This window comes from Pelmatolapia mariae, linkage group LG7 (assembly GCF_036321145.2).
Source record: "Pelmatolapia mariae isolate MD_Pm_ZW linkage group LG7, Pm_UMD_F_2, whole genome shotgun sequence".
Classification (NCBI taxonomy): Eukaryota; Metazoa; Chordata; class Actinopteri; order Cichliformes; family Cichlidae; genus Pelmatolapia; species Pelmatolapia mariae.
The window spans coordinates 19,431,489-19,457,576 of NC_086233.1; the positions used below are offsets into that span (position 1 = coordinate 19,431,489).

Below are 26,088 nucleotides of genomic sequence, written 5' to 3' on the forward strand. Positions count from 1 at the left end.
TGCTATATTTTCTCATTAAAATATTTTCCCAAGCGTAACACTGAGAGCTACAGGTCGTCTCTAATTTTTCCCCACTAAACCTCTGTAAATCATTCAGCCTTTGTCATGTCCTCCCTCCGCTCGCAGCGTGCTTTGCACTTATCACTAGTGTGAAACAGAACAAAATCAAGCTTTTTGGATGATATGTAGCACACATGTTTGACTGCACCGAGGAGTTTCAATTGCAAATGGCTCTACTGATTAGCAGTAAGTGAATTACTACAAGTGATCTCATATGATCTTGATAAGTTAATTAGTACAAAGCACCATCAGGTATAGCCATGCAGGAAAGGATCAGCGATTACAGTGCAACAGGTCTGACTTTAGTGTAACTAAAGGAGTTTTCAGAAAGCAGAAGAGATAAAAGATTTTAAAAACATGTTTCCATGTTTATTTTAGCAAGAAGCCATGGATGCTTGGTTTCATTGTATTAACAGGCTGGGTATGTGAATACTCTGGCTGGCAGTTTAAGGTTAACAGCTAGTAGTAAAAACAAGGACCTTCATTACAGCTGCAGCTGGTGTGCTCGCCTCAGCTTAATTTTACAAGCGAATCAGTGCTTTTTTTCCTTTTTTTTATTATTTTCTGGAGTAGAATTTAACCGAATGAACACTTGTCTTGATACATGTGCACATTTTTGGCCAGAATTCTCTTAAACAAAAATATTCATTGGGGAAAAAAAGACACAGGGACACTCATAAGGGGGTAAATATGATTAATCTGTTTGGAAATCTGCAGGTAAACTGTCTGTTTGAGAAATTGATCAAATTAGAAGAGAGGTCAGCTGGATATTTAGATATCACTCCTCTTATGCAAATTAATCAAATTCCTAACGTGTAGTATTGTTGATTTTGAATAAGACCTTGATGGACAGAAGACACATTTTCCTGGTGAAATGATGGCTGTAAAATTGGTGAAAGGGAGCCTACCAACTGGTCTGCTTCTCCCACCCAGTTTGTCATGGTCCATGGGTCTTTGATCCAAGGTTTTGAGTTTTTGAGTTGAGGATTCATTCTAGTTTTGAATTTTAGGTTCTTTGGATTAGGTTTCTGTCGTGTTAGTGTTTAGTTTTCTATTCACAAGGTTGTTTTTAATACATCTTGTTAATTTTCTGATACTTTGTATAAGTTCTTTATGGTTTACTTTCTAGCCTTGTTTGTGCCTTCAGTTTCTGTTGACTTTAGTGATGTATTTAGTGAGTCTCCCTTTGTGTTTCTGTTCTGTCCCTCCTTCTGTCTCGTCTGTTTGTCTTTATCTTTCAATGTTTCTTCATCTCTGTCTCAATGTCTCACGTTCAGTCTGTCTTCTTGTCTGTTTTCTTTACTTACTTCCTGTCTTTAATTTGAAACGTTCAGTTTCCCTTCATGTCTTCAGCTTTTCTTCCTGTCCTGGGCCCTCACTGGTTCCCTGATTGTCTTCATTTCCTCTACCCTCATTACCTCTTGTGTATGTACTTTCTCAGTCCTTCTTTGTCATTTGTCGTGTTGTCCATGACCATATCTGTGTGCCATGTAGCTCTGATTTCCATGTGCTTTCTGAATAAGTAATCCTATTGTTTCTTGGATACTTGTATTCCCTGGCTGTTCTGAGAACTTTGCTATTTTAATTTAATTAGCATTAAATACACACCATATGTTCGACTATTGTCTTCTGAGTATTGCATTTAGTTATGCAACCTTTTAGACACAGTGATCCATAAGACTGTTGGTTAATTAGTCCAACACTCTAATAAGGGAATTTGTGATAAACCAAAATTGTATGAAAACAGTCATCTCACCATCAAAGCTATCAATTTGATGTGAGAAAAGTCTCTTTACGACAAAAGACGTGGGACAAGATATGCCAACTAGATAAGCAGTTAGGAATGGATGCAATTTACTGAACATATTCATACAATGACACTAAGTGTGGTGTGAAGTTACTGCATGAGATGATCATTTTTCTTTCTGTTTATTTAACCTTATGCTGCTGCAGACCTGTACCACATGTAAAGTGTTGCAAAAATGTTCCAGATAAGACGCCTCGTGTGACTTTTAGGTAAAATATTAACACATGAAGTCATCTTTATTTTTACAACAAGGTTCGCGCTGGAACGGGCTTGTCTTTTAGTGAGCATCTGTGAGATGCAGGGATCACATACATCCGGCCTCCTGATGACTTTAGCTCCTAAAAAACGCGCTGCTGATGACACTCACCATTTTCCTTCGCTGTTCTCAAACTGCTGGACAGTGTAGCCGAACATGTCTTCCAGCGGTCCGGAGAAGGACAAACTGTTCTTCTGGTCCACGTTGAAGGAGAACACGCAGGTCAGCAGCACTGCAAAGATAATAGTAGAGAAAAGGTTATGCATGATAAGACTCTCGAGAGCGGCGTCGCTTTACTTGCTGTTTGAGTCTGCTGTGCTGCTCTTCAGAGTGGGTTTACATAAACTGATGGACAAATACTGAAACAAAAGATGTGCGTATGCAATTATTTCTGAGTGCAGAAGCCATAAACACTCAGTAAATATTTCTGAAACCCTCAAGATGCCTCTTGGAAATGAAAAAAAAAAAAGAGATCTACTAAAATACTTTGTAAATGTAATAAATAAAAGTTAGCATTTAGGTATTTTAGTTACAGCAAATATAAATAATTCTATTTATGTCAATATTATTTACGGGTGCATGAAAATGATGTACCCAGATGAGGGCCGAACTTTGTGAACCACAGACACGCACACAGACACACACAGTCATTCTGGAAGAGGAATTTCGAACATCAATGTGAGCCATTTTGGTCAGGGTTCAATCTGACCTGCAGGACAATGGCTTCTTCTCTGCACTCTGCCCAGTCTGGGTCTGTCTGTCACTGAGATGAGTATATCACAGAGCCTCTATATAAATCCATCCATGTCTCATTGTGCCTGCACCACAATGACACTCTTTATATCTACTGTGCCAGGAAATTCCTTCAATATAATTTATTCAATTCCCGGACCTTTGAGGGAGTGTAGAGGAGTAGAAGAACAGTGGGATTAAAAACAGAATGTGCAAAGGCAGACCGCATACATAGACACACAAGGATAAAGCAGCTATTTATCCTTTGATGGTAATGCTTTGTAGCTAATGTGTCTGAGAACTACATTAAAAGGTCTAGACTGAAGTAATTTTACATCTTTAGCAACACCCGGGGTGAAGCTCAAGAATTGATGATGTTTTTTGGTTTATCCACCAGATATTTCAGTGTGGTCCACACAGAAACATCCCAGACGGATTGCTTTGATATTTAGAAGAGACATTCACGAGCTCCAGAAAATGAATGAATTTTCTTACTCAGTCAATAAAACATCCCTGAATCTACACAATTTATTCTTCTGATTAAAAGCTTAAAATGATTACAGTAGCGTCTAAAAGAGAGTCCTGTGAAAGTACACCCCGTGATTTAGCAGCTTATATGATTTTATCAGGACCTTTCCGTGGTTGTGGATGAATTTTGGCCCACTCTTCTTTACAGCGCTGCTTCAGTTTAGTGACGTTTGCAGGCATTCGTTTATGCACAACTATCTTAAGGTCCCGCCACGGCATTTCAGTCAGGTTGAAGTCTGGACTTAGACTGAACCACTGCAACATCTTCATTCTTTTCTTTTTCAGTCATTCTGCTGTAAGTCTTCTGCTGTGGATGTTATCATTTTCCTGTGGCATGACCCAGTTTTGGTCAAGCTTTATCTGTCGGACAGATGTTCTCATTGTTGACTCTAGAATACTTTGCTGTTCAGAGAAGATCATGGTTGACTCAAAGACTGCAAGGTTCCCGTCCTATGGCCACAAAAAAAGCACAAATCATCACCCCTCCACCACCGTGCCCCACATTAGGTTTGTGCTGCTATACTGAGTTTGGTTTTTGCATTGTGCATTATGGACAAAAATCTTCACTTTGGTCTTGTCTGTCCAAAAGACATTGTTCCAGAGGTCTTATTCTTTGTTCAGATGTAACTTTACTGCCATGTTCTTTTTAGAGAGAAAGAAGCTAAACTTTTTCACACAGGGCCATATAGGTTTGGCCTTTTCCCCCCTTAACAATAAACACCTTCATTTAGAAACTACATTTTGTGTTTACTTGTGTTATCTTTGTCTAATATTTAAATTTCTTTGATGATCTGACGAAAAAGGGAAATCAGGAAGGGAGCAAACACTTTTTCACACCAGTGTAAAGACAAATTGGAATATCAGATATATAAAAATAATTCTGCATACAGTTCGGTCAAAGTAGCTACAGAGGCCACTCCGAGAGACCATTTAATTCTACTGTAAAGTAAAGAGTTTTTATATACTGCGCTGGGAAGCCGACTTACCTTAGGAGCCAGCCTCTAGTGGTCACTCAAGGAACTTTTTTGTTTTTCTTCAGCACTGGCTTAATTTTTCAGCCCACCGAGGTTGTCTCTTGGCTCCAAACATTCAAATGTGCTTACTGGCTTACTAAAATCACAAACTGCTGAACATGTGGAGTGGTCTCTTGTGCATATTAACAACACAAAAAAGCCACAGAGAGCAATACATGCAGGGATTAGCATATGTAAGCATCCCTCTCTGTAAACAGAGCAGTTGTAAAACTGCTAGTCACGTTTAAATGTAGATCATTTAGATTTCATATAAGATTACACTTTTTAAATTTCCAGAGACCACGAAGGAGGCCTGCTGAGTCATATACAGGAATCCCAGATGAGAAGTATTATCCCCTCTGTTTCTCCCTCAGTCATTTCTGTACTTCCTCTGTGACCCCCTTTCCATCTCTCAGAGAAGCTCAATTTCCTTTTCTTATTAACCTGATTATACACATCCCCACAAATCCAAAGGTACACACGCACACATGGACACACAGCTAATTTAGCTGATTTAAGATGGCTTCAGGCCAACCAGGCCTTTTCATTCATCACAGACTCAGCTCAAGTACAGTTCAGAGTCAAACCGGCCTGAGTTGTAAATCACTTAGGAACATCATTTGTCCACTGGCAGGCACATACTTTGTGTATACCAATCTCATTTTGCTGTATTGGGTGTCTCCTGGCTCTGCTCTCTTCAAATCAGAACCAGTGAAGTTATATAACTGTCTATTTTTGTGAGATGGGCTAACATCTGCCCTGGAAAACCAATAAGCTGTCTTGTCCCTCTGTGGATGGAAATGGCCACATGAGTGTCTGAGGTACTGGCATATATATTTGTCCATCACTGCTGGAAGTTTCATAATGTACTCAGTCACACATGAGCGTGTATAGCACATAAACCCCCTGTGTGGGTTCATCCTGACTGAAATATCTCAACAACTCCTCGATGGACTCCCATGAAATTTTGTGCAGACACTCATGGTCCCCAGGGGAAATAAAATACTTGCTAAGGTCAAGCTGTGACTTTTCTTTAAGCATGACACTGATCATTGTGGTTTAAGTGAAATGTGTCAAAAATTACTCATTAAGACCCCTTCAGGATGAAATGTTCTGACTGCAAAAAAGGACAGAATTAAGCAAGATGTAGGTTTGAGTTGTAAAAGTAAAGCCAATGCAGAAGTGCACTGACTCTTCTTTCCTTTTCATGGGACTACGGATGACTCCGGTTGCAAACTGACTTCTGGATGTAGGTCTATAAGCCTATGGGAAAATGGCCCTTGGCTTCCTTGCTCTGTGACCTCAGTAAACACTTTCTTGATTATTTTATGAGCCCAGTTGCTATTTTCAAGTCATACTAAATAAAACATGAAGTTCATTTTGTAAATTATGGTCATTATCCAGAAATGGGAATTACCGAGGGTTTAATGACTTGTCAGTCGCAAGCCAGTAAGCAAGCAGTGTCACTGTCAAACTCAACTTTACCTCATCAGATATGGTTTCAAAAAACGTTGAAATGCCAGAAACAGTAAGCTCAACAAACTTTGCTTGAGCCTTTTTCTAACAGTAACCTACATACATATATATCCAACTAGCAGAACATCTTTACAGCGTAGATGGTAGGAAATACAGGCTTAGCTTCCTGGTACATTTAAAGGGTCAGAAAAATAAAGCCACTACAGATGTGTCTTTAACTTGTATTCTTTTCTGAAGGCCACAATATGGTGACAGCAAAAAGCAAAACCATCTTTTAAATAGTTTATAGGTTGGCTTAAAAAATGGTAACAAGCTAATTTCTCCTTGGCATTTTTGCACAACTTACCAGTTTCAAGGCAGTAACATTTAAAGTGGCCACTTCAAGTGATGGATGCTTGCGTTTACATCTTGTTGAACATTCAACCCCTTTAAAAGAGCAGTCAGCTGGGCATTACTTTCTGGCAAGTACATTCATTTTAAGCCTATTTGTCAATGGCTAAATTTAGCATCCCATTATCACAAGAGAACAATGGAAGCACCTTGCTAATTAAGCTAGCTAGCCAACTAGCTACTTTTTTGTCCAAATATAGTCTTCTGTCCAACCTTTCGTCCATTTTCTGTCATTTATCATGGTCCAGGCCTAATGTACAAACAAATATATGATGTGATAGTGGTTACAAACATCTTTTACTGTATATAGATAGATAGTACTGAGCTTAAAGCAGCATGCTGTCCTTCCATAAACAAAACTGACAGTGCGTTTTAACTTTAGGTCAATTTCTCTTTGTTTTGTGTTCATAATCATTCTGACTGTTGGGCTCTCCACACTACAAAAACAGCAGAGGCCCACAGCGTCTCTGAACACATCCAAAAAAGCCAAAAAATCTGCATGTCATTTATCAAAATGGAAATCATGCTGACCAGAAATGTCTGATCTAAGTTGGTTTGAATATTGCAGAAGTGATATTACAATGGGTCTGTTTTCAGTCAAGGACCACGTGGTCCTGATTGATCCCGGCAGTCTGTCAGCCACACAATAAAATCCCACTGCTCTCTCTGCCACAGTTATCAAAACCAAAGGAAAACCAAAAGACTTTGCTGCTGATACAGTGAGTGCAGAAAGCAGCACCCGCTGACCTGTGAGACATCACTCAACTTAGCACCTGTAGGCTTCAAAGCTTGGCTCAGCTATGGCTAAAAATCTGCGTCCCACTGGCACCTGCTCATCTGTAACATATCTAACCATCTATAAAGAGCTTTAAAGCTTAATGCAAATCACCAGCTCTGGGAAACAAAATCATGAAGTGGGCCTGACATTCGACCTTAATTAGATGTGGTGAGAAATCAGTTGTTAAGTTGATCCAAGACAGACAGTCAAAACAAACCTTCTAAAAAGAAAGCAAGCAAACATCTGCAGAGACTAGAAAAAAGTTCATGTCGTGCTGAACTGAAGACTGAACTGGTGCATTTATCATTTATGGCGTTGACCCTTCAAAGGAATAATGTCAAAAGGGGCTTTGGGTGGGACTCAGACCTTTCCTAAAACCACATGCTGGCATTTAACAAGAGACAACACTGGCAAGAGAAAAGCTTCAAATAATTCTGGCATGTCTGTGGGCAGCCTAGAGCCATGAAGAAGTTATAAAACTGAAATATTTCCAGATTTCCTCCTTTGTTCTTTTATCTTTGTCCATTTTTCTTCTTTACTGCACATTTTTCCCATTTTTCCCCCCATCCATTTTTTCTCTGAATTCATCTTCTTTGCCACTCCAGCATTAACCACGCTACCCTCTCTAATCGCTCTAGGAATGGTTATCACGAGCTGAACTTCTGACAGCTTTTAGCTCCGCTTACTTTGACAAAAATCTTCTCATTTGGCTGCCTGCTCAGTCTCTGCTTTAGTCTTGGCAAATGTGCGGCATGTGGGCTTGCAGTGGACATAAAGGTTATAGATGTAGGCGTGTTTGTGGCTTTACAAGCAGAAGAGAACACAAGGGGACGCTTTTCTTTGAGGTTTAGTGATTGTATCTGTAGGCAGGGGCGGACTGGATAAATAACACAAGCTAAAAGAGACACACGAATCCGCTGCAGATATGTCAACAGCTGTGGAAGGGTAAAGGGAAGAGGTAGCGTGAGCAGTGCGTAAACAGAGCAACAGCAACTCAGGTGCCCTCTCTGTGTTTACACAGGCTGGCCTTCAGGAAGCATACTGGACATGCTCAGTTACCTGAATTAAAAATATAGTTAAAACACAAAATCCACACCACTGACAGATATATTAAGCAGGAGATGAAGCTCACAGCAAGTGATTCACTGGCTGCAGACGGTTGGTCACTAGTGGACATTCCAGGTTCCGGTTCCAGTAAATTCAACCCTCTAATGCACTTACCATCCTACCATTATTCCCTGTCACAGGTGATCACTTGCTTACCCCTGATATATTTTCTCACACAGATAAAAGAGAAATGAAAAACAGATACTATGGATGTGATGAAAGCCTACAATTTGTTACCAAGGTTTATGCCAAAAAAAAGTAAAAATGTGACAACACCTTTGGAGATGTTTGCTTATTAAGCTTAACAAATAAGTGCACCAAGAATCATGCGTTTAGACAGAAGATGGCTGATCATGGACAAATTATAAGCAGACAACCAAACCATTTAGGAAGTTTATCCAGAGAGGCATTGAGTTTGGGGGGGTTAGCACTCACTAGGACAGCTGGCAGAGGCTCCAGACTCACCGCTACCCTGAACTGCATGAGCCAAAAGAAGATGGCTCAAATTTATCTAATCTATGCAACTCTATGAGGTACCTTGAGCTGCATGTAGATTACACCGTGAGCAAGTTTCTGCCATTAACTTTGTATTAACAAACTGCCAAAATGTACACATCCTTAGGTATTGCTGTTATTGTTCACAGACTGGGTCAGGATCAGTTGAAGCAATGTTTAAAGGTGCAGTGTGTAAAGTCTCACCACTAGATGTCAGTAGATTGAAGAATCTAGCTACGGTGGCCACTGTAGGACAAGCAACTTTGGCTGTCATTCCTTTTTAGTGAGTGTAGGCTGTCAGTCCACTCCTTACCTCAGCTGTCCATCACTACTATTTACTATGGAAGAGCTGTAAAACTTTGTGAAAGGAGATCGATACAGGTCAGTGAGTGAGAGAAGCTCACTTCTGTCCAATTACAATGATACCGAGTGCCGCTGTTAGCTGCTGTTAGTCGACGTTAGTGAAACTTCCTTCAAAGTGGATCCAGTGTTGTTGGATAGCAATTTAATTCTCATAGAATGTGAGAAGGCAACCAAAGTGTTTATCAGAGCGTGATTTTTAGAACACTCGAGTCCAACATTGTGTTGCTGGCATAATGTTAGCTTATAAACAACTGTTGCTGTTTAGTTGGCAACACTGCATGAAATTGGTTCTGAGAATAGTGGACTTTTAAGGTTAACAGTACCTTCACATAGTTATACTTCTTGCCAAATCCTCAAAATTGCAAATATTTAGCAAACTTTGCAAATATACCAGCCACTCACAAATAGCAGACATATTTGGCAGTCCTAATGTGCATAAATAAGGTGTTTCCTTTGACAGGCTAATATGCCAAAGGTAACACAAGATACACAGCTGGAATGTTAGAAATTTGTGAATTATGCTCCAGACATTTGTGCTGTTACCTAAATTAAATCTGAGGACCAACTGAAGTCTTTAGCTTTGTTAGTGTTAGGTTATAATAAAAGTACTGGGCAAACTTCATATCACTAAAAGCACAAAGACAACCCTAGTGGTGGGAGAAGTGGCAGTCCTGACATCAGTGAAGTCACAGGGATTCATCTTCTCTCTACAATATTATGACAATTCAACCAGTACTTGTTGAAATATTCCAGTCTGGACCAAAGTGACAAACCATATGTCATTCCTTGAGTCACTCGTGGCTAAATCACCTCCCTCGACCCTGGCTGCTATTTAATCTGCTTCTAATCTTCTCCCTCAATTCATTCATTCTGCTGTGTTTTGCCCCTCAAAAACATCATCCATTCCTCTACTGTTTCTTCAATCCATTTATCTCTGTCTGCCCCTCCCATTTCCCATCTAAGCATCTCTCTGTTTACACCCCTTAATACACTGACTGAACCTGTCGGCTCAACGGTGTCAGCTTCCACTTTGTGAGACTTCCAGATGTACTCCCAGGAGCTCGTTTTTTTTTTTCACCGGTGCGGAAAACATCCAGGCTTACAAGCTGAGACCCACACATGACATCATCCCCCCTGACAGTTGTCAAAGCTTTCATCCCCTCCCCAAATTTCTCTCTCAGTAATGCAGGGGTGGTTGACACTCTCCTAACCATATCCCCTGCCCTCCGACCACATAAGCATACAATGTCTGCAAAATCTGCTGATCACAACAGTTTTCCCATATAGGGAGCATCTGGACGGAGAGTGCTCCTTGGCTACATCAAACTAAAAATACACACACCCATAGGTCAAAGAACAACCTCTCCCCAGAATCAATAAGAAACATGCAAAAACAATCATGCATGTTATGAAGGAAACGGTGAGAGAAAATAATAACCCCCCCCCCCTGAGCTTGGGGGTAAACTGCATATCACCCACTGTTACAACATCACAGCAGATTTATTTGGCAAAGTCAGTAAAAACAAATGAAACTCTGAAAAAACTAAAAGGGAGCGTCACTTATGCTAGTAAAGCAGGAACCAATTACCTTAAAAGTGCTTTGAGTTTATGCACTGATTAATTCATAATAATAACTACACAGAGACTCATTTTAAATAACATGCATGGTATTTTAAACAACGTACAGATGTAATTATAATATTTCAGTGCTCTTTGTTTGTACTATAATTAGTGTGTTTTAAATAATTAATTGATCCTAAAGTTCCACTTATCCACAAAGCAACACACTGACCTCCATTAGCCACTTATGATGTTTAATTTTTTATCAGTAGTACAGGAATATCAAGTGCCCTTAGCTCTCTCCTTGCTATTTCAGTAGGCTGATAGAATTCATTTATAGGTGAAAAAAGTATCAATCTATTCAGTGGTAGTTTCAAGCTTGCTGTTTTATCACATTTTCAGAAAACAAGTTGTCTTAGGGAATATGTTTTTATGTTTTTAGAGCAAGTGTCTGAAATTATTAGATCAAGGAGGCAGTTAGCTTAGCTTAGCTATGAGGGGCATTGACACACCAACCAGTTCACTCGCCACTTACTCATGTAGCTGAAGGATGAGTCGCTCACAGACCTTCCAAGCTGTGGTTGGCAAATTAACCCAATATCATATTTACCACCCTGTCATATGTGAGCTAACATCCTTCCCTCTCACTGGAAGTCCCTTCAATTGCTCACCTCAAAGTCGAGAATAGTTTAACCTTGGACCAAACCACTTTGCTTCACCAGCAGTAATTGTGCAACTCATTTCTTTAAATTGATGAATGTCATTGAGATTCTTTGCAATTTTGGTGTTAATCGCTCCCCTATATAAAGCCCAACAGATTTAGAATTAGACCAATACAGATATTTGGCAATTTAGAAATCTGACATTCTGATACATTGGCTGATACTGTTTTCACTTTTAGACACACAACACAAACAGATTTCTTTAACCTTTGTTTTTTATAGTTATTTACTTGTTCCTTTGACTCTGTTTGGATCAGCTATTGTGCAGTTGTTGTAACTAAAATAACTAACTTCATCAGGCTAGGAGCACTGAATCACAGATTGTTGTATTTTTGAAGGAGCATGAGACTGAACATGGTGACATAGGCTACCACACAGCTGTCAGGTGGCTCAGCCTGGGCAAAGTGTTACAAAGAGTAAAGGACCTGAGAACAGAAATTTGAGAATTTTGAGGAGAGCTCTCAGATGCAGAATGGAAGACAGGTCTTGTATTTGCTGGGGATGTAACTGCACTAATGAATGAACTAAACTGCGAGGCAAGGGCCAATTTGCAACATGATGAAGGCTTTTATGAGAAATTTGGAGCATCACAAACAAACATTATTATTCACATGCCAACAGTTAACTTGATGGTCCTCTTTGGATCCATCTTCACATGAACAATGATGATGAAGATTACAAATCCCGATACAAATACTCTCAAAAACGATCACATCACATTTCTACTCTTCTTCGCATTTTCACCTCAGAGATTGAATCAAACACTAATGCACCTTTTCAAACCCGAGACACAGGAGATTTCTTTTTTATTATGCCTGCTGGACATTGCCATAGCCTAATTGTAACATCTACTCCAATTAGCAGCAGTTTATAAAGTGACAAAATTAATATTGTGCAGAATTGAGTTCAGGTTATTGGCACGACCCATTTGGGAAAATGAATTGCCCACCCTTGGCTTACATGCTCAGAAAAAGGTTTACAAGTCGCTTATTTGTGATGAACTAGCTATTACTTTGTTTGTGGGAGCGAAAGGAAGTGGTGACGGAAAAGACCCAAGTAGGAAGTGACCATGGATGTCTGTGTCATTGTTCACAAAGGTCTCCCGCTGCTGGGTTCAGCAATATCAAAACTATTTTGTCAGCTGATCCACTATGTGCACTGGAAGATTTTCTTTTTATGAGCTACTGGAACATTTCCCTGAAAATGGCTGCATTTTCCATTTTCAGAATTGGGATGAGCCAATGCACACCCTGCACTAGCCCCATATTTACATGAGAGCGGTGTAATGTTCATGAAAAGCATAGAGTGGTTTTAAATTTGAACCACTAACATACTGTTTGTGTGATTCTCAAGGCAGCACTGAAATTCAGAAACACGTCCTTTAAAAAGATGCTGACACGTTGGTTTATTGTGGATAATAACAGAACATAGATGTAATCGTTAGTTGAAGTTTGTTTTTGTATTACACAAAGGCTTACTGAATGAAGATTGAAAGAAAAAGTACACAAAAATAAATATGGCATAAATATACAAATTAAACAGCACTGCAACTTTGTTATTGTATTTTGAATTACTTGATTTTCATTATGCTCAGGATAATTATTTTGAAATTAGGGTTTACCCTTATTAGCACATTTAACTAGTGCCGCCATGATCTTAGCTGAGCATCCCAGTCCTATCAACACACTCTGTCTTTCTGACACACACACACACACACACACACACACACAGATGTGTTTATGGAGGGTCACAACTCCCCTTGATCTTTTCTTTGTTCGTGGTCAGGGCTAATCAACAGCAAAGACAAATACCACCCAAGACATACACACAAACTATGAATACTAATACATGAGCCAGAAACTGGTGAAATGTAAAAAAAAATAAAATGTCACACATAAAAACATAAAGTCAAACAAAGATTACCCAAATTAATTCTGACCAGACTTGCTAATATGTTTCATTTGTACTACTGAAAACTACAGATTTCTTACTGAAAGGCAAACTAGATTGAAGGATGCATCAGAATTGCTCCAGTATTACCAGAAGTATCGTTTTCCCCAATAAATATATGAAGATTCTGAGTAACAAGCAGGGAATCAGCATAGCTGTGGTTTGAAGGCTCACAAAAAAACCTGAACTTCAAAGACAATATCAGCAAAAAGAAATTTGTGATATGTTGGTTTTGATTTTAATATTTTAGTTGCTGCTGCTGCTTGCTGAGAAATCCACAAAATACACCACAAAACGTGATGCTGAGTCAAAAAACTTTCAGCATACCAGCGCCAGTTTTTAAAAGGTCCGTGCTTGTCGAGTCGTGTTTTGAGTTAAAAGAGCTTTTAATTGAAAGTTATGTTGACTGACAGGATTACTATGAAATGCTGTTTTGCCCTCAGTGGAGAGTGTTCACAGATGGGAGGGGGGGTACCGGCAGATAAGATAAGGAAGGGACGAGGAGGAGAATTGTGAGTTTTACTGTAATGTGATTATATTAATAGTGATCCAGAAGTGACAATATCAATCACTGCAAGTATATACAAAATGTACATATGTATATTTACACCTATGTGTGTGTGTGTGTGTGTGTGTGTGTGTGTGTGTGCATATGATCATTGTTCATTTCTGTTTAACTTGATGTAACTACAAAAAAAAAAAAAAAAAAAAAAAAAAGTCACAAAAAGTCTCCCCATCAGTGATTTCTCACAAAAAGTCTGGTGATAATACGGACAGATAGAGGGAATTTTATTTTATTGCAAATTATATTAGCCTTCCATTTGATTATTTCATTACTTCTGGATGAATGTTGATATATATCCATTTCACACTATGATTGGTCAAACGTGTGTGGAACTTCCCACTTGAAGTGCTTTTTAAATTTGTTTCTTTTTTGTCAGATACTTAAGTTATCTTTAGAATTGAATGGAACAGTCTGAATGTAAAACCTAATGAAAATTAGTCATTACATTTACACTACAGTACTATGCAAAAGTATTGAGCCTCCTGTCATTTCTTTGCATTTTGCCAGGATATCAAACAGTATATAGATCATCTGAAGTTCTTCTATTTTCTTAAGGATATGACTTTCAGATACAGTTTATCTGCTGTTTTTGTTGTTGTTGTTTTTTGTTTTCCACTTGCAGTTTCCTCAAATTTCTTGAATTGCACATCATGCTGTGTTTTTGGCTAATACCGCTTTGGGAATCACTTTGTTGGTGCAAAAATACTACTTTATGTCTATCAGACTGTGCTATCATTGGAATTTTTGTCAATTCAACCAAAGAAATGGGAACACATTATGTGTAGTTCTAGTAAAAAAGTTCCTAATTATACCATTTAAAATTGGTTCTTTGATAAGTTGTCTATTATGTGAAGACACAACACTAGTTCATCACTTAAGTTATGTGCCTTCTTATGCTTGAATGATTCACAGGTCAGTGTTAAGTGGCTTAATAAATGTATCTGAAAATGCTCGGAAGAAAAATATAAAGAAATGGAGTGACTTAAGACTTTTTGCACATACATACTGTATCTGAGTAGAGCCTCACAAACTTTTGATATGGTACCAATCTGTTCTAAAGAAGAGATGTGATTAGTCAGATCCCATGAAACATTTGTGTGTGTGAAGAGCATCATGATAGCATGACTATTTGTTTTGGCCTCTTATTGCAGAGGTTAACATGAAACATTGCTCCAAGCAGACACACTCCATCTCTCCATATGTATGATGGATAGCTCTAACCTGCGGCTGGCAGAGACACAAGAGGGTGAAGGGCTGAACAAGCCTGGTGCACAGATGCAAACACACATATAGAGACTGAGATCTGAGGCTATCAGCACTTAGCAGGTACTAAGAAACTCGGGGGACAACAAGTATGCATGCGTGTGTGTGTGTGTGTGTGTGTGTGTGTGTGTGTGTGTGTGTGTGTGTGTGTGTGTGTGTGTGTGTGTGTGTGTGTGTGTGTGTGTGTGGGCACTCCTTATGTGTTTCTTCTGGCAAGAAGCTATGGGCCCCTGATTAGTTCACATGGGCAAAAACAAGGAAATGACTACAGGCAGACCTAAATCCTGTTTAACAAAAAAAAAAGAAAACTATATCACAAACTACACCCAAAACAACATGAGTTTTAACAAGCAACTGACAGGTTGGCGCCGTCAGGGAACTGTGTAAGAAAAGAATGCAGTGGGGAAAAAGCCTGTATATACGGTGACTGACAGAAGTTTCTGTAACAGAGTCAAAGTGTAAGAGTGTCACATGTTGTGGCACAATACAGAGAGAAAAAGTCATGGAAAAGACTAAAAAACAAAGAAAAAAAAACAAAACGCTAACAGCCAACATTTAGTGCTTTTGAGCTGAATCACTAACACATTTGTAGTGTTAGTGATTCAGCATTATCTTTTTGCCAAAAGATAATGCTGACAGAGGAAAATAAGCAAAGGGTACCACACCACCTATCTCACACTATCTCCAGATGCATGATCCTCCCACCTTAAATCTTAAATGAATGCTGTATGTGTCTTCACCTGCACAACATACAGCCCCACTCCTGGAAGATGTTTGTGCAACCTAATGAGAACAAAAAGGAAATTTGGCAAAAATAAAAGACTAAGTGATTAAATCACAGCCACTCTAACTTACTACCCCCTGTTTCTCACAGTGCAGTAAGGCAAAACTGACTTCATATGTGACTGAAATAACACACGAAGAAAAAAGACAAGGTGTTAACATTTTGCATTCGCTTCCACAAAACGTTACGTTTACATTTAAGCCTCTAAAGAGTTCTTCTTTACTGTCGGTTAAAGTGCACGTTTCAAGAAAAGCACGCATCATTGCATTTTCCAGACAAACTCATACAGCGAATCGTCACCTTATTCTCTCAGGAAAAAGAAAGAAGAAGTGGAATTGATGGTGCAACTTGATTTAGCATTTTTAGCAAATGTTATCGACTTTTTAACTGTAATGACTGCTTCTGGTGTAGGTAGGTGTCCACTGAAATCTGATAGCACTTAATATGAAGCTAAAGACAGTTAGCGTAACATAAAGACTGGGAAACAGGGGGAATCGTTTAGCCTTGGCTCCAACTTAAGCTTTCTGACTTGTCTGCTTGTTTTCACTCAAACTGAAGATAAGGTGCTGTCCTCCTTCAGCACATGTTTGGAGACAGGACCTCCCGTCTGACTCCGCATTGTCTCACCAACAGCTTTCCCCTCTGCCTCCCAATCCGCCCCGTTGCCTCTGCCCCTGTCCACTTTGCTCCTAATGCCTCACAACAACTGTGCAGTGCCAAAGGTCGCATGACTGAAAAATACCTCGGCGTACACAAGCTGTCTGCAGGTAGATAGGTATAAATTTCTGGGAATAATGAATGGCTCACAAAAATGTTGGAAAGAAGTTTTTTGTTTTTTTTTATGAATGTATTTTTATGTAATTACAACCCCAACCACTCAAAGGGGTTAAAAGCAAGCTCCTGGGAATGCTAAAATTGTAACAGCCTGAGGAAAAGTGTGGACAGATGATGAAGTGTGAAAAAAAACATGCAGAATGCTTCTAGCCGCTGATGCATGTGTGTGGCTTGACCTCCTGTGGGGGTTAAGACCTTGGTAAACTGACACGATTTGTGATGTAGCACCTTCACGGGTATCTCGTTCATTTATGAAACCAAAAGACGTGACGTGTGTGTCTTTGGGGGATTTTTCAGCTCTTATCTCTGGGCTTTTAGGACACTCACAGGAAAATAAGCCTTTTAAAACACTTCACTGAGATCACCCCTACAATCTGTCAGTCATCTGACAGAAAACTGTAACTGTTAAGCAAAAAAATTAAACACAGACACAATATGTATCCAGCTTTCAGGAGCGAGACAGGAAATACCAATTTGACTTCTGGAGACTTCATACGACAGAAAAGGTTTAGCACTAGCACTGCCATGGCGACACCAAGCTTTTTTTAATTTCCCCCCTCACTTCTCCGTCTGCAGCTCTGGCAGACACAGCACCTCAGACAGAAATGAGTCATTTTCTGTGGTAAAACCCAGCCCTGGTGAGCTTTACCACAAGTCACCATTAACACACACGTAGCAGGGATTCAATTTTAGGGTGCTCAATCCCTTCTACACTGCACAGTATATTTGGACCCCGAGGACAGTTAAAATAACACCTGCTGTTGTTAATATTAGGTGTGAAATCTATTGTAGCTGTCCAATATGCCACTGACAAAGATACTGACAATAAAATGCCTGCAAGTTAGACGAAAGCATCGCAAATCAGCAAGAAAAAAGGAAAAACAATACAAAAGTGTGTCGAGTGTCACAGCGTGAAGTAATACTTAAGCTTTAAAAAGCTTTAGCAATCAAGTTGATGCGTTTACTGTGAAAAGTGTGTCTAATGCTGTGCTTCTGGCATGGCCCACATCAGAAGGAAATAGAGTTCAGGTCCTACATACCACAATTATTATCTTTCATTTAATCATTAATAATAAACCAGAACATCAGGGATGGGGTAGCTCATCTGGCCCACGCTAAATCACAAATCACAGGTTATTGTAAAGTGTGAAGCACACAAAGAAAGTGCTAAGTTTTGCTGTCGAAGGTTTGCTGTAGAAACAACTGAGATTACTATCGCGTAGTTACAGTATTATGACTATGTGATAGTAATAACCATGACCGTTAAAGGAATGAAAATATATGAACGCAACAGCATGTCACAACACTGATGCTGCTACATGCAACATTTCCAGCCCAGTCTTCTTCCAGTCTCCAAGTAGTTCACTGCAGGCATGGTATTGGTGATGGAAAAGTCCCAACCATGCTTTCTAGTGCATGATTATGATGAGTAAGATCATGATGATATCCATCTAATAGAAAACAAAACAACGCATATTTCGAGCTATCCCATCACTGGGTGTTTCATCAAGTTCTTTCATTATCATTTTGTATGAAGTTTATCAGCATCGAGAATCTAGTGTTAACAAATTCTCAAATCTGCTTGAACTGAGTGATTATGAGTCATTGCTCGTTTTTGTTCACTTTAAATGGTCTCACACTCCTGTTGCTGGACATAACAGGGAGGTTCCTGCAGTGAAAAAGCATTAAAATCCTACTGCATAGTCCCTGTGCAGAACCACGTACCAGGGCTGTGGTTAGTATTAGCAGCTAGCTGGTAAAGATAGTGGAGCATATATGAGCCAAATATTCTTCATGAATGTTATTTCAGCTTATTTCTGTAATGAAAAAAATACTAAAAATATTTCGGTTTTGCACATTTTGGTAAAATTGGGACTACACTGGCCTTCAGTGTCAGCAATGACTAGTCCAACTTTAAACATGTCCACCTTGCTATGAATGTCCTTTTCTGTGTGAAGCAGAAAGTGGGTGGCTTCAAGGTGGTCAGACAGTGTTTGTTAGGGGAAATGGACTGTTGCTAGTTTACTGTGAGTCATTGAAGGTAAAAATAGTTCTTTTTTTAAAAATTTCTTCCACTTTCATTTTTCATATTTCATGTCTCTACCCACCGGCTCTGTGAATGCCTGTTATCCACGATGTGCCCACACCATGCATCTTTCTCACTTTGAGCTGATATGCATCTTTGATTAACAACCAGTAATGCCATTACTGCTTTTAGAAGACACACCAGCTTTACCTGACTCTGTGCATCTTCCACCTCCACCTCACATGGGTGCCATATGCTGCACAGACAGCAGTCAGTACCAGGAAAAACTGTTACACATCTGTCGCGTGTTCAGGCAACAGTATATGAGACTAAGACATGTGGGTGGGCCTTGTGGTTTTGCAGGCTCGGGGCAGCATCTTTGAACTTTTCTTTGACATCACAATGTTTCAAGAAATATGCTTCTTTGTCTTGTTTATCCAGTAACTGCAGCATCCTGCCAGCTTCGCTTTTTTTTTTTTTTTTTGTGACATCAGTAAACTCTGCGCGCACTCCGGATGCATGAGTTTGTCATCATCTAAATGAACTTCATGTGACACTGTGGTAGAGTTACTGACAATAAATGCCAGAAGAAGGCTTCTGAATTAAATGATGACCTTTAATCATTTACAGTTTACTCTAAGTAATTGCAGTTAATCACTAAAAGTTAATCTTCCTTAGTTTTTAATGTGGACTTGGTGACAGAGCATTTGGAGAGGATACAGTAGTTGCTTTGCATTGTCAGAAAATAGTGGATAATATCAAGGAGATGGCAATAAATTTAGGGTTTTTTTTCCCAGAGTCAATCCAAAAAATTCTGCTTAAAAGGTGAGAACCTGATGCATTTGTTTGAACAATAACTTACGTGATCCATTACCAAAATTATCAATCAACAGTTTTTTGTTCCAGGACTAACGTCAGATTTTGCTTTCTTTTCCTACATTTTTAGCTTCTTATGCTCAAGCCTAAAAAGGTAAACCCTCCAAGCAAAACACATGTCACCCATCACTGCAGTTGGCTTTCCTGCAAGAAGTGAGGCAAAAGAAAGAGAAGACTATCATACATCAGGAAAACAGACACCGTATGCATGACACTATTGATTCAAGCTTGCATAGGTTCATCTGATCTTTGATGCAGTAGTTTGTGTTGACTATTTTTTCCCCACATGCACATATTTGTCTTGTTCTGAAGGTCAAATGCGCAGAGATCATGCACCTTTATGAAACAAGCACCTTTTTATTCTTTTTTTTTCCATTCTCTGCATGATTACTTCCATTAAATTTAAATAGAACTAAGCAGCTTAACACTATGAATGCCTGAGTGGATCATCTGTATCAAAGGCTGTATATATGATTCACAGATCACTACTACAAAGACTTGCAAGACATATATATTATGTGGGAGATGAAGGAGACATGGAGGGGATGTGCTGCATATAGGCCTTTTTGAGTTCAGATGTGGTTACCCTGTAGTCTAGTGATGCACCAATCTGTTATTAGGATAAGAGAGTACTACAGAATGCTATCCTATCAATATCAGCGACAGTGACACCATCTATTAAATCCAGTTCTTTGTTGTTCTTTGTTTACAATACCACACATCAACAGCTGTGCAGCACCAGGTTTTAGCTGGAGAGCTAACATGTCGTGGAGGAGGCGAACAGAAAAAATTCAGCAGGTTGGACACAGTTCACACTCGCTACCCCGACTGTTTACTGTCGCCTTCTTTCTGTCGCTCATGCTTTGTTCAGTTGATAGTACTGTCATTGCACTCACAGTAGCAAAGCTTCTTGGAAACTCAAGTTATTCTTTCACCCGTTTCTTGTCAGCACCACTACACACTAGATGTTTGCATGCATGCACACATTTATTTCACCCTACTGTCATTTTGTGAGTGAGACTCAAAACAGGACAAAGTGAAAATGTATTGACGATAAATGACATCAGCGGTGCGGTAACTACGCTCACACTGAGTTGTTTTACAACAAATACCAATTTAGCAAACATATACTCTTGGATGTATTGATGTAATATATTTGATCTTTACTTTATTTTAATGGGTTACTGCAAACATGCAAAAATCTGAATGTGCCAGACTCATTTTGACTGTAGTGTAGGGCATGGAAGTGGCTCTTGTCACTGCAGTCCCTGACAAACTGATATAAAACGCCTGAACACATACATAATATATTAATCAATCTTTATATATTATAAATCAGTCTTACGTAACACTTTCAAATCACATGAAAAAAGACAAAGGTCCATGAAGAGTATTCCAAAAACAAAGGCAATTAATAAATCATTGTTTTAGACTTTACTTCAGATAATGACAAACAGGAGGATTGTGTCAGCGAGGGCAAAAACTGTGCTAAGAAGAACATTCACCATGGCAACCAGTTGAGAAATAAGGGAGCAACCAAAAGTACCACATCACATCAGCACTGTGTGTAACGGAATACTCAAGGATAAGGTATCGGGTAGTATATCAGAATCGGATAAGAAGTTGGATCGGTGTGTCTTTCTCTACTTATATGATGGATCTCCCATGCTTCCAAGCATTTCTTGCATGCTACGTTTGGCATTACATCCACCAAATTTCCAGCAAGAGTATTAACTGAAAGCTGTGCAAATGAAAGAGAACTTGTTTAGAACGAGCAGTTTAAGTAGTGGTTGTCACAGCAACAATTACATCTTTTTTTTCTAAATGTTTGCAGTAAACAGCTGAAATACTACAGCAGAGTTGCAACAGTAAGCTGAGCTAAATGCTACCTTAACTAACAATTTCCTCTTCTCTAACTATAGCCATGTTGTGCCGTATGCATCATTCTCATTTGAGTTTTCAGCATGCAAATCAGCATTCACACTGTGAATCTGACTGTTGCTGAAACATGAGATACGCCACATACATTTTCTGTTGGCAAACCACGCGTTTTCACTTCCTCTATGGTGGCTGCTGCAGTGGCATGTGAGGTCACTGGCACCAATATCACTGTGTGAAGGTTTGCAAAAAAATGTTAGCATCTCATGAGAAAACTAATTTCAATGCAAGTTGCACAAAAACATTTCAGCTGTTGCACACACTGCTGCACCAGCTCAGAAGGCAACTGATTCACATTCAGGCTAGTTGCATGAGATTTGTGTATTGTAGTTCTGAAGATGGGCCCCTTTGTTCAACGACCAAGGCAAGAAACGCGAGACAAGAAAAAGGAGCATTACAACAAACGGCTGTGATCAAAGAGGCTTCATTTGAGCTATACATGACATGTGTAAAAACACTTATTCGGTGGCTGCTACTTAGACATAATTCGACTTAACTGCAGGTATAAATACACACAACACTGTCACTTTGGAGACACACAGCTGAATCCTGTGAAGCTGCAGGTAACTAACAATCTCAAACCACTGGGAAGAATAAACATAACTTCAGCTCCAGCTAGAGTTTCACCATATCTGTATTTTTCTGTTAGACATCTTTAATAACAACTAACAGAAAAAAAATCTATCAAATTTACAGTTTTTCTCAGTTGCTTTGGTGCATTTCTCACAACAGAATTGATCTCTGCACCACTACTAAGGCTTTTCTCAAAACAATTAGTGCAAACTGCAAAACATGGTGGATAACTTGCAAAAGCAAGTCCCTTCATCAAAACAGATAATATATTCATCAAAAGCAAGTACTTATATCAATCAAAGTGTCAGGGCTGTCACAATTACAAGTCATTACACCAGCACCTTTGGTCACAAAATCAAATGGTTTGAACATGTTCTCATTGTGACGGATTTCTTTGTAGGTGCTTCCCAATGACATGTCAAGTCTGGACAGCATGCATGGCATGTTGAAAACCATAAATTGTAAAGGAAAATCAAGACACTTCATATGCACTCTTGATAATATTCAATTGAAACTGTGCACAGCATTGTGCAACTGGGGAAATACAGTAAATCAAACATTTTACAGCAAACATAAACTCACTTAGACAGTAAACCTTACTGCAGTAGTTATGAAACAAAAAAAAAACTGAAAAACAGACACTGCTGCATATCAACCATTGATATCTAGACGCTCCCGTCTGTCTGCCCACATATTTTCATCAACATCACAGCGAATGTCAGCTCTATCGATGCATCGGGGAAAGTATCTTCTGGAGTGTCGAATCCACCCTCTGCAGGACTCTGCTGTGATGTCATCACAAGCTGCATCCATAGCTGCTAGCAGGGTCATTTGGGTATGTGGATGCCTGTCATATACCTTCCACCTCCAGGAAGAGAAAAACTCCTCAATTGGATTTAGGAATGGAGTGTGAGGAGGAAGAAACTCCATAAGCATCCTGTCGTGTGCTGCAAACCACTGCCTGACTACAGCAGAGTGATGGAAGCTAACATTATCCCAAACCACTACATACATTGTCCGATTGTCACCAGGATCATCCCTTTCATTTTGTGGGATTAGGTCCCTATAAAGAGCGTCCAGTTTTGTAGATTCAGTATGCACCTCATGCCAATCCTGTCTGTTGGTTTACATTACAGTTTTTCTCAGTCGCTTTGGTGCGTTTCTCAGAACACCATCAACATTTGCACAGCAGTTAGTGCATTTCCCAAAACAATTAGTGCAAACTGCAAAACCTAGTGGATAGCCTGCAAAAGCACGTCACATGCACAGAATTGATTATCCATACCGCAAAAGCAAGTATCCATGTCAATGAAACTGCCAGTGCCATCAAAATGAAAAGTCTTGACACCATCTGTATGAACAAGATAGTCAAATGGCATTGTCATGTTTCCACTATGACAGTTTATAATTTCAGTGTTTCCCATTGCAAAAACAATTGGTGACACCTGAAAATGCTGACGACAGCACTATGGCCTACCTGTACAGCCATCTGAAATGTGCAGTGAAGTCACTGTAGATGTTATGGGAGTCTTGGGAGTAACTGAGACACTGAATACGTACGTTTCACATTTCCATTGTGTAGAAGTGTTTGTAATCCTACAGAATTGTGCAAAAGAAAAATATGCTACAGTCACTTGTTCACTGTAGAATACATGTAAACATAAAATCACCCATTTGGTAGAGCTGTGCACTAATGTGAACAATAAACAGCACATGTAACAGTACAGTAAATCATTCTGGCACATCCAGACGTTCCTGTCTGTCTGGCCACATATTTTCATCTACATCACAACAGATGTTATCCCTCGCAATGCAGCGAGGAAAGTATCTCCTGGAGTGGCGAATCCATCCTCTGCAGGACTCTGCTGTGATGTCATCACAAGCTTTTGTAGATTCAGTATGCACCTTATGCAAATCCTGTCTGTTGGTTTACATTCTATATATACTTGTAGAGTAGGGGATACTGTAACGTGATTCACCTATGACTGGGTAGAAGAGGCTTTTCATTGGTTGCAAGTAAGAGTAACACACACCAATTTTCATTAGTGTGAGTTAAGGTTCACCTGAGAAAAGTAATTTATGGAGATTTTCATGGAAACTCCTTAAAAATAGGGTTTTCAAAATGGGTGTACAAATTGTTTGACAAGATGTTCAACAATTTTGAGTGCACTGACACAAGCAATGAAATGAAGACTATTAGTTGTATGGACAATGACTATTCAGCCGGTACAAGTATAAATAATTGTGACATTCATGATAGAAGCAAGGAGATAGTGATGAATAGCAAGTCAAAAGTGACCATTCTTTAGATATTTGTACTTACTCAACTGCTTCATGTCCAAAGGCATTTGCCAACCGCCACAAGGTTGTGCCAAAACGACTACATGTTGTGGAGGTTGAACTAACTGTTGTGCAAAGTGTAATTCTGTTGTGAGAAATGCACCAAAGCAACTGAGAAAAACTGTAAGCTATCGTTCCAATACAGAAAAAGCCGCTTTGTGTCATAAAAACTGGCTCTGAGGCGTCCCCTTATTTGGCATGAGATTTGTTTTCACAGAACACGAAACAAAGGCCTGCATGTGGTGGTTTCATCACAAAGGTCAAAATTATCAAGAAATTGTTAAACGAGAAAGAAAACTATTCTTGAACTGAGACTGGTTTACAGCCTCCACCTCGCCTCCTTATGAAACTTCAAGCGTTGATGAAGGCTGTGAAATCCAGCTGAAAGCACTGGAAAATATCCAGAACGCGAACATTGATTTGAGGCTATTTTATCCCATGATTACAAGTGCTTTGTGTCATTGGTATAAACTAGAAAACATGAACATAGCCATCCATCCTCTTCCACTTATCCTTATCAGAGTGAAGTGGCTGGAGTCTATCCCAGTTACCAGAGGGCGAGAGGACAGATCACCAGTCTGTCTCAGGACTAACAACGCATCTTAGCCAATGCAGAAAAAAATGCATTCAGTTTAACTTCTGTTTATTCACTGTTTTATTTTATAGTCAACGAATTTGGGTTATACTGAATAAATATAAGTAGTAAGTATTTTTTTATAAATTATGGTCATGCAGTGTAAAGGATTATCTGTGGTACAAAACCACATGTTCATTGGCTAACGAGACTCAGTCACAAGTCATTATCCAATTATCATAGGGTTTATTAATCAAACTTGCTTTTTCTTGACAGATGTGTAGGCTTTTTTTTTGGGGGGGGGGGGGGGGGGGGATTTTTGCAAGATGCTGATGGCAGAATCTCTGAACTTGAGGCTTCAGCACAGGACTTGATGTCACAGTAGCTACGTCCATTTTTTTTACTGCCCGTTGGTATAAGTCACCTTTCAGAGGCAGTCTAATCTTGCCTATATGTTATGTAGTGTTGGGTGTAACACATTACAATGCAACAACATTGCAAAGTAACAAAAATACTATAATCACATTTCATCTTTCTGTAATACAGTAATGTAATGCATGACTGTGCTGAATGGAGTAATCACATCACAGATACAATTGTGCCGTTACTTGCGTTACAAAGTTTCTTCGGTTATTTGCGGGACAGGTAGACAACAAGAGAAAAAAAACATCTGACAAACATGCTTTTTTCTTCCAGTGCACTGATTTTACAGTCAGCTGCTTTCAGTTTGTGTGCAGGAAATGATTGAGCAATGTAAAGTGGAGATATGGATGGAGGACAAGAGCAAGATGATAAAGCACAAACTGTGTCCAGGACAGAAACAACTACATTATATTGATAGCACGACTTAAGCTCTTTGCAAGCAACTTCACAGACAGCATGCTAGAGCAAAGCTAGCCAAGAACCCAGAGCTGAGTGTATGCTGACCCCAGCCCAGCAGCCAGAGCCTGCACTTCAACAAAGGCAGTAATGAGCAGTCATCTATGCAGAAAATACTGAATGAAAGATCATATGTATGTCCTCATCAGGATAAAGTTATGTGTTGTGGGATTGTAGCCTAAGGTTTATATTTTTAACT

General features: G+C 39.3%; 1 protein-coding gene across 1 annotated transcript in view; it reads right to left on the minus strand.

The window, feature by feature from the left end:
- itga1 (integrin, alpha 1) overlaps positions 1 to 26,088 on the minus strand; it is a 59,922-nt gene that overhangs the window by 28,719 nt on the left and 5,115 nt on the right. The window contains exon 2 of the mRNA XM_063478293.1: positions 2,235 to 2,355. Within this exon, the coding sequence (XP_063334363.1) occupies positions 2,235 to 2,355 (121 nt within the window). The remainder of the gene's footprint in view (positions 1 to 2,234; positions 2,356 to 26,088) is intronic.